The sequence below is a fragment of the Bison bison genome, unplaced genomic scaffold (genome assembly GCF_000754665.1).
Source record: "Bison bison bison isolate TAMUID 2011002044 unplaced genomic scaffold, Bison_UMD1.0 scf7180017864474, whole genome shotgun sequence".
Classification (NCBI taxonomy): domain Eukaryota; kingdom Metazoa; phylum Chordata; class Mammalia; order Artiodactyla; family Bovidae; genus Bison; species Bison bison.
The window spans coordinates 6,609,283-6,619,665 of NW_011495035.1; the positions used below are offsets into that span (position 1 = coordinate 6,609,283).

Here is a 10,383-nt window from a genome sequence, read left to right on the forward strand (position 1 = left end):
ATCTTTCTTGCCTGGAGAATCCCAGGGACGGTGGGGCCTGGTGGGCTGCCGTCTATGGGGTCACATAGAGTCGGACACGACTGAAGCGACTTAGTGGCAGCAGCAGCAGAGTACATTCCAAGTAAAAATTCCTCTGATCAAAAAAAAAAAAAATTATGGGAGTAGTTTATGGTTTACCATATCAACTGTCCTTTATTTTAAATACAATGAGGAAAAACTTAATTTGTATGAATTTATTTGAGAACAGTTTGATAAAGAGGAAATTATTGCCAACAGAAAAATATATTCAACTTCTGTTATGTTGACCATTTACAGTACATGAACTTAAAGTATGTGTTACTCTTTTGTTTGTTTCCAGGTTTGTTTGTTTGTAACCAGCTTCTGATCAAAAGTAAGAAAAGACATTACTATTTTCATTCTTTCTGGGCTGCCTCCTTCCTGAAGAGCAATGGAGGTGTTGTTAAGTGGAAGAGGATTAATCACATCTCTAATTTTCTTCGTGTTAAAATTCTCAACAGCTGTTGATATACCACTTTCAGGTAAAGTGACAATATTCAATACCTACTTTGGAAGTCCATATTTACATTTTGATTTTCAAGTTGAATAATTATATATTGAACATGTGATTTTTCTGCCATATTTCTACCAATCTTACAGCAATCTACATGGAATTCATGTTCTCCTTTTAAATTTTTCAGAAGGCTTATACTTGGCTGCTTGTGATAATTAATTATTTTGCAGCTCAGGCTTTTATACTTTTAGGCAAACTTGGCACATAACAAGAAATACAACCTATAGATCGGGTGGTATTTTACCATGTAAGGTAATCTGCAATATTAGCAACAGTTATTTCTTTTATGTATTTGATTAGTTTATTTTAGAGAGAGTTGTGACTCAGAAGTTAATGGCATTCAACCAATCAGGACAAAAGAGGAGCTGAATGAACTTTGTTTTTCACAATAATTATCTATTCAAGAATGAAAATAATTAGAAAAATATTGAAAATGCATTTTCATAGTACACAACTAAAAGTATAATATAACACCTCTGCAAATTTAAAGCATTCTATGGGGTGAAGTCATATCAAAATGTTAGTCATTTTGGGGGTATATGTATCTTAGCATATGTTGGTATCAGTAAAAATGGATGTAAATCTTTAACCATTATAAATCAACTTGAACAAGTTATAGTAACTAGAAGTTGAAAAATAGTATACCTGGAAACACAATTTATGTAATAATATGTAAAGTATTTAAAGTACAGTTTAGGAGAATTTCCTGTTTATAAGCGCTTGGGATTATTTACATATTTTTATCCATACAGTTCAAGTATTGATCCCTACTATCTCTTTTATACCTAATTTGGAGAGTCATAATATAAGATACATTGATCATTATAATCTTAGCATTGAAAATATTCTTTGCAGATCATCTAAACTTCAAAGGATTAGTATTGACCTCAGACCTATTGTACAGATGTACAAATTTAAAGTTCTGTTTTATTCAAAGTGAAAATCTGTTTGCCTACACATCTTATATATTGGCCTATATGTACAAACACTGGTTGAAAACCTGAAATGATACATCTTTAGTTGATTCTTTGGGTTTGAATATGCAGTGCAAAAATTAAGAGCAAGGTTCTTAGCAATCCTTATGGAAAAGAGGTTAATAATTACATTTTCTTCCCAGTAGTGCCAAAGATGTACTGGGATTCCTGATTCAGATTTCTGAGCAGAGACTATACATTTTCTTTCCATCTTTTCTCATTTAGTTCATCAGTGATGGTAGGAAGTTTTGTATTAGTACATAAGACACGTTTGTTTTTTTTTTTAATTTCTGGTTGTCTCAGTTACTTAATGCATTTTCATGCTGTAATGTCCTTAGACAACAATTGTTATAAAATATTAATGACATGTTTTCAGAACATCTGAAAATTACCCATTTATTTCAGTACTTCAGAGCTCTAACTTGCAAATGAAGTAAGGCAGGTATTCACTTTGAATGTCAACGAGTCTGGTGTCTCTGTAATTGGCCTAATTATGGAGGAAAAGATGTATAATGTAGAACATATATTCTTATAAACACCCAAAGGTTATTAGCTTCATTCCCTGAATAATTAGTTATGGCTGAGACTTTACAACCTTTGCAAATTTAACAAAGAATAATGTTCTAATAAACAAGTTGTTCACAAGTTACTAGCTGATATCTTAGGGACCGTTGCTATTGTGCATCACCCCTCATCATTTATAACTGTAATAACATTTAAATAATATGAATTTGCAATATGCTCAAGACCTGCTCTACACAGAAAGAGGTGGTAGTCAGAACCAAGTAAATGTCAATGAAGATATGAATGTTTTCCACGTGTTATTAAAGTGTTTATAAGTGTCCAGTTGGATAAAGCCTGAACTTGGGCTAATGCCACTAAACTGGTAAAATTCAATTATCAGATTCATTAGGCAAAAGTAAAGAATTTTAGAATTGGAAATGGCTGACTTGTTGTACTAGGCTGGCCATTGGTGTTCAAAATGTGATTCATGGACCACTCAGAGTCACAGAGATGTGTTCAAGCAGTCCATTTGATCAAATGTTTCATAATAATACCAAGATGTCACTTTTTACTTTTCCACCATGTTGATGTTCCACTATGCACTGATGTTGCCAAAGCAATGGTGCTAAAAAGGCACTTGCCCAGCACAGATCAAGGCATTGGCACCAAACTTAGGGAATTCCCAGGACTATATACTTACACTAAAATAACAACAACAAAACATCTTAAAAAAAAAAAAAAAGTAAAGTTTTGCTTAAGACTGTCCTCATTGAAACAGTTAAGCATTATTGATTTTATTAAATCTTCATCCTTGAGTACATTCTTCTTAATATTCTGTAGGATGAATTTGGAAATAAATATAAAATAATTCTATGTAATAGGATGAATTTGGAAATAAATATAATTCTGCTATGACAGTCTGTCTTCCTTGATTGTGTCATTATGTGAGTGCCAAGCCAGATATCATTTTTACTGATAGACAAAATTGCATTACTTTGATGGATATTTTCCCCAAAATGAATCATGGGAGCCTGTCACTTCAACAGAAATAACTGATAATATATATTGTCAATGATAAAATATGAGGGTTTAGGCACATATTAGAATTGTGGAAAGCTTGTATCCTCTACTGTGAGACTGACAGCATCTCCACATTTAAGGCATTTCTAAGATCAGCGATATTAACAAATGTGAAATTTTAATATTGTGTAATGACATGTGTCAGTATTTGGAAGATTTATTTAACTTAGGTAACTGATAGTTTTTCCAGATGGATATTACATGTCACAAAATCATGCATGATTTAAAAAGCACCTGTGGATAAAACATTTTAATATGACAGGAATATGAAAATATATCCATAAGGTTTCTGATTTCATATTGCAAGAAACCTTTAAGAAACTATGCTTGATGAGTTTTGGGGTACTATCCAAAAACAATGTCCACAAAAATCAGAAAGTGAAAGTCGCTCAGTCATGTCTGACTCTGAGGTCCCATGGGATGTAGTCCGTGGAATTCTCCAGGCCAGAATACTGGAGTGGGTAACCTTTCCCTTCTCCATGGGAGCTTCACAACTCAGGGATTGAAGCCCAGTCTCCTGCATCGCAGGTGGATTCTTTACCAGCCGAGCCACAAGGGAAGCCCACAAAAATCAGAAAGAACTATAAAATATTTCAGCCTTTTTTTAGGTACACATCTATGTAAGGTTGGCTCTTCTTCATTTATTGCAACAAAACATAACATATGGAATACAGAGGTAGATAGGAGAATCCAGCCATTGTCCATTAACATATCAGAGATTTGTAATAATGTAAAACAATGCCACTTTTCTCACTATATTCAGTATTTTTGATAAAATGTTATTTACTTTAACGAATAATAGAATTGTTTTAAGTGAATAAATATTTAGAAGATTTTTCACTTTTAATTCTAATATGGTAAATATTGTTAAATACAACCTACCTTTACAAAACCACTTGAAGATATAATATTTAAGAATGCAAAGGGATCCAGTGACCAAAAAGTCTGTTTACTTGGCTTGAGTCTCTAATTTTACAAATGAGAAAAGTAGAGTGTGGCTCTGGGCCTGGCTTAGGGTCACAGGGTTTGGGGCCTCTTTGTATCCACTGTGGAATACCACCCGTGTGTGTCACACTCAGAAAATGCTTTCTTAGAGCCTATTTGCCAAAGTCAGATTTCAGCTACGGAACCATTTATACTTTCTTAGGAATTCAATCCTGTTTTCTTACAGAGCTTGTTACAAATGTACTAAAATTGTAGTGTCTTCCTTTGAAAGCTATTGAATGTTCCATGACAGATTTTTAATGTACATCATGATTGGTGTCCTGTTTTAAAACTTAATCCAAGTTTGAGTCTTCAGCATTAGAACATTTATTTTATGGTCATAATTCTCAAAATGCCATCCCTCTGCTTGAATTGGTGAAATACAAAGCTATCCTCTACTTTTTAAATTTGTCTGGAAGGTATCTAACATGTCAAAAAGAAAAAAAAATTATCAACAAGATAAAGGAATTTCTGAATTTGAGGAATCCTCTTTAAAGAAACTATTATATATTAGCTATTATTTTTATCCTAACAATCATTAGTGTTATATTCTATAAGGAGGAGAATACCCTCAAGCTCCCAAGGTGGCAAAATATATTAAAAAATTTATAAATGAGAAGTGACAAATAAAAATCAAGCTCAGGGGAAATATAACAAAATCAATAAATGGAAATAAAAATAAAGAGGAGGGGGTTATTTTTTGGTAATGATTAGGAGAATCCCAGGGACAGGGGAGCCCGGTGGGCTGCCGTCTCTGGGGTCGCACAGTCAGACACGACTGAAGTGACTTAGCAGCAGCAGCAAAATGCTTCATCATTTTAAAAACGCTGTTATTCATTCATGGCATGACTGTGGGAAACCACTATACTCATAGGTTGTTTGTGGTAAATATCCTTAGACATGTTTACATTTATCCAGGGTCATTACCATTTGTATCCATGCCTAGAAATTTATCACAGGTAACTAATTCAATAAAGGAAAAAATCTATACACTTAAGGAATGAAGAAATAGTCCAATTTCCAAAAATAAAATTATTAGGTAAGTTATCAAATATGGTCAGTGACCAAATATTGTCAGTTGTCAATGACCAAACCAAGTATAAATGCATAAACACATCAACATAGATGAAATGCCAATATAAACTTGGGTGTTTTAAAATTACATTGTTACATTACTGTGGGTTTATAAAAATATATGACAACATAAATGGATGCAGTGAAGTATATTCCCTAGAGCTAACTACATTTTGCAAAGAGGAAGTCAGATTTGTTCTCTAGTTGTACTTACTAATACAGAAAGTGTGTTTAAATTATTTTTGTCGTAGCTAGACTAACTTCAACCAGTTTTTGGAGGGCACATTATTTAAATACTTATTTTAATATTTAGTTCAACAGGTTCCAACAATCGTGAAGCAGTCAACAGTGCAAGTTGCCTTTCCTTTTGATGAGTATTTTCAAATTGAATGTGTAGCTAAAGGAAATCCAGAACCAAAGTGAGTATTGTTTTCAAACTAAGTAGTTGTTTAAAAGTATACAATCCTTTACACTAAATTTTACTCTATCTTTATAAGCTTATTGGACTATAAATCTGCACATTATTGAAGGTAAAAATTTCCAAGTGAATGATAGCTATGTCTATAAAAACAAAGCTTGGTTATTCTATGCATGTTCTTTTGCCAGTTAAAATTATTTTTATCATAAATCATCTTATGTTAAATATTTAGCATAGGCTTTGGCATTGTGGAAACATGCACCGATTGTTTGAGTGAACAAGCTAGATAGATAACAGAAAATACTTTATTCTATTTATTGAAAGGTGGCATTTATTAAGCCAAAGTTAATATATTTATAAATGTTATTCTATACATATTTATTATTGCATGTCTTAACTGTGACACATATATTCAGTGAATAGGTTGTTACTTGATATTTTTAACTTTGTTATAGAGATGTTAACTCAGATGGCAAAATAAAAATGAAATGGTATATTTTATCTAGTATTTTATTATTAATGAAAAAATTGTTACTATAGGTAATAATCTCTGAAAGTTTTTTCTAAGTACATACTAGTTTGGAGAGAAAGAACTGTGAGAGTACTGAAATTAAAGAGGAAAAAGATATGAAGAGAATTCAAGAGTTTAAAGTTCTAAATGATTCTAGAATGAGAAGCAAACCTACAGACTTTCATTGATTTACCTGATCATTTTACATCCACTAAGGATGAAAGAATGGAAATTAATTATTTTAAATTGCGTTGTGAATAACATTTTTATTTCCTGATAATTTGATATTTTAAAAATTGTTAGTGAATCATTGGCATTCTTAATTGTCATTTTTCTGTCTTTTACCAACTATAATATAATTCATATATGTGAATATGGATAAATTATAGTGGAATGAAGGAGAATGTATTAATTACTGCAAATATGGATCAATCAATATTATTATATATAAATATTGGTTAACTTGATTATATCAAGAGATGCACCATACAATCATGGGGGATGATTAATGATGAGTTATATTTATCATGTCAATATCCAGTATCAAGTTTAATTATGAAGTACTAATTCAGAATCATGAATAGAGTATCTGCTATTAGCACTATTTATTCTTCTCAAGTCATATCTAATACAGTTGTGTAAGAATTTTTTAATGACTATGGATACTGAAAGAATATTTAATACTATATTATTATTACCTTTATTAGATAATTGATATTCTATCTGAAAACTCAATAAAATTCAATGGACAAAAAGAAAATTTTATACATATGAAATAAGTGGTTAATTTTTCTTTTTTTAAAGGTGTAATTACATACCTTATTATATAAAATAGAAAATAATTAGAGAACAAAGAAAAAAAATCCCATCATAATAGTCAAAGGAAGAAATCCCGAAATTCCATTTGTTAGTAGCAGCAGTATCATCACCAAGAGCGATAGCAAAACGTATGCAGCGTCAGTCACGTAGCATGTACACTGGGTAGGAGGAGGAAAGCAGCCTTGAATGAATGAAAAGATACAGATGGCGCAAGTTGGAAATGTTTAATTTTGAATATACACAGTTATCCCAGTTCAAGGTATTAGAATTTTAAAGGAAAGATTCTATATGTTATTTGCACCTAAAACCAAAAAAATATGAAAGATGCAGAGAGAAAAGAAGTGAGAGAAGTCGTCAGGAGACAGGCATGCTCCTAAGAAAATTGTGTCTCATAAGATTTTGCTATTCTTTTTGAACAAGCGTCAGGTTATATAAGACTATGTCATCCTGGAGCATATTCACATTGGTGTGCATTATTAATATATAAAATAAAATCTAATTGGGAAGTCACTATATACCTATTAGATTTTTAAAGATTAAAAAAAAAAACAAAAAAAACTTTTTATAACCATGTCCATAGAACGGACACTGTTACATATGGAAGTGGGAATTAAATTGTCTATGTTTTTTCTGGAATATAATTCTTCAGTGCTTATCAAAAGTGATGAAATATTTCTTATGGGTTTATCAATCTCACTTTTAAGGAATTACCATAGTAAAATATTTGGGAAATTACCACCCAAAATAAATATGTAGAATTTTTGTAACAATATTGTTCATAAAAGAGAAAAAGTGAAAATGGTTAGGGAAATTAATTAGGAGCCATAAGTCAGAAGATAATGTAGTCATAAAGTCTATCTTTAGAGCATTGTAATAATTGGAAAAACTTAAATGGAAAAATTATACATTCATTATGGTCTCAATTATGTTACAAATATGTCTAAAAATATTGATAGACTATATAACCCAATTTGATAATAATTGCTTGTGTGTTTTTGAATTTTGAGTGAGCTCTTCTCAAATACACACACACACAGACACACACACACACACACGGACATATTATATATTTATATTTTTTAGTCTCCAAATACTGTAATGTCTGAAATATTAGTAAAGATCCTACATTATCTTTTCAACTGGATAAGTTTTAAAATATATCTTTAATTTTAAAAGAACAAAATGAAACTTATCTTTTTTTCCCCTTCCAATTGTCACAGCTTTTTCATGGCTTGTGTCTCAGTCAGTTCTGGCTGCTACAATAAAAATATCACAGACTGAATGGCTTAAACAACAGACACACATTTCTCACAGCTCTGCTGGTGAGAAGACCAAGACCAAGTCACTGACGGATTTAGTATCACCGGCAGCTTTGGTGTCTGGTGATGACCTGCTTGGTGTTCACAGCCAGTCATCTTCTTGTAACCTCACGTGGCAGAAGGGAGCAAGAATGGGATCTCTTTTATAAGGACCGCAATCCCATTTGTGAGGACTTCACCCTCATGACATAAACACCTCTCCAAGGCCCTACCCTCAAATACTATTACAATACATTGGGAAATAGACTTCAACATACGAATTTTAGGGAGACATAAACATTAAGTCTATAGCAGTTTATAAGATTTCTCAGATTATTTTAGATACCTTTTTTGTATTGTTATATTCAGTTAAATAGATGTATTATATACTTTTTATTTTAAAATGTCTCGGTTTTCTTATTTCTGTATATTTGTTTGTAAATAAGTTATGATTTTTTTCAGGGTTGCTAACTTTAGTTTTATCTTACAGATTCTTGTGGAATAAGGATGACAAGCCTTTTAATCTCTCTGACCCTCGGATAATTGTATCTAACAATGGGGGGACTTTCAGGATACCAAATGATGGGCACATATCTCACTTTCAAGGAAAATACCGCTGCTTTGCTTCTAATAAGCTGGGGATTGCTATGTCAGAAGAAATCGAGTTTATAGTTCCTAGTAAGTATTGCGGTGCTTCCCAGGTGGCTCAGTGGTAAAGAATCTGCTTGCCAATGCAGGAGATGTGGGTTCAATCCCTGGTTGGGGAAGATTCCCTAGAGAAGGAAATGGCAACCCACTCCAGTATTCTTGCCTGGAGAATTCCATGGAGAGAGGAATCTGTCTGGGCTACAGTCCATGGGGTTGCAAAAGAGTCATACACAGCTTAGCATCTCAGCAGCAGCAGCAACAGTAAGTATTACAGAGGAGATTTCATTTAATATTTCAGTGAAGTTTAGTACGAATTATCGGAGAAGGCAATGGCACCCTGCCGGGGTCCAGCCCCGGTGGATCCAGGGAATTCGAAGCGGGGATGGTGTTGGCGAGGATCAGGAAACAACTGCTTAATTAAACATTAATTAAGGATATAAAGAGTAATAGAATAAGGATAGCTCAGTGAGGAAATTCAGTGGAGAAAAGAAGCTGAATAATTCAGCCAGAAGGTAAGAGAAAGAACGACATGGGGAGACCAAGTTTCGGTGAACAAGGCCCGCACTTTATTTTCCAAAGTAGTTTTTATACCTTAAGTTATGCATAGAGGATAATGGGGGAAGGGGTAGAGTCATGCAGCAAGCCAGGCTTTCTTCCTGCAAACTTATCATATGCAAAAGTTTAGGTGATTTGCATCATCTTCTGGCCCAGAGGCCTGTTAACATTTTAAGACCCTTTCTTCAGAAAACTTACGTTTCTCTAAAGGTGATAAGCACCACCCTTCAAAAGCATTAGATAAAGTTGCATTCCTACAGAGCAAAGGTGTAGTGAGCTATAACAAGAAAAAGAATTAACTCAAGGGTCCCAGGTTACAAACATTAAAGCTACTATTTACACCAATTATATTAATCAATACTGCCAGGGACACAGCAGGTAAGGGATATGGAGACTTAGCAGCAAACATTGGCCCAACAAGTGAAAATCCCTTCACCAATACAATTTCTAATCAATCTTTTAACTGCTCAAAGGAATCTGTATTTAGACAGTTTAGAACATCTCATGCCTCTCACAGTTGGGAGGCTCTGAACAATCACATGTGGCCGGAAAAACCTATTCAGGCAGGCTAGAGGACTTCCAAAGGAGTTTGTAGGTTGAAACACTGTCACACCCAGGAATTATTAACTGGAGCTGTAAGCTAACTCTTTTTTCAGAGAGAGGTAGTGGGGGACAGTCCCCCGTAAAGCCAGAGGTGTAGGTGAAAGCACAAAGCAGAAAGTAGGCAGACTCTGGTTTGGGGGGTAGATGCTTGAGAATTTCCAGGGAGACTCCTGAGGCTTGATCCCGCCTTTGCGTATGCCAAGCCTCCTTCCTCATGACCTTTGCCACGGGCAGAGCTCGCTCCCCGCATTATATGACAAGAAAACAGCCTGCTCTGAAACCCCAAGGAATCAGTAACTAGTGATATTCCTACTCTCAGTCTACAAGAAAGCAGGAAAGTGAGA

General features: G+C 33.6%; 1 protein-coding gene across 12 annotated transcripts in view; it reads left to right on the forward strand.

Moving 5' to 3' along the window:
- The window catches only part of CHL1 (cell adhesion molecule L1-like), a 356,522-nt gene that overhangs the window by 259,924 nt on the left and 86,215 nt on the right, over window positions 1-10,383 (forward strand). For all 12 annotated transcript variants that reach the window (XM_010862011.1, XM_010862008.1, XM_010862020.1 and 9 more), the window contains 3 exons: window positions 359-539; window positions 5,501-5,606; window positions 8,724-8,911. In XM_010862011.1, the coding sequence (XP_010860313.1) occupies window positions 449-539; window positions 5,501-5,606; window positions 8,724-8,911 (385 nt within the window). In that variant the 5' untranslated portion in view covers window positions 359-448. The remainder of the gene's footprint in view (window positions 1-358; window positions 540-5,500; window positions 5,607-8,723; window positions 8,912-10,383) is intronic.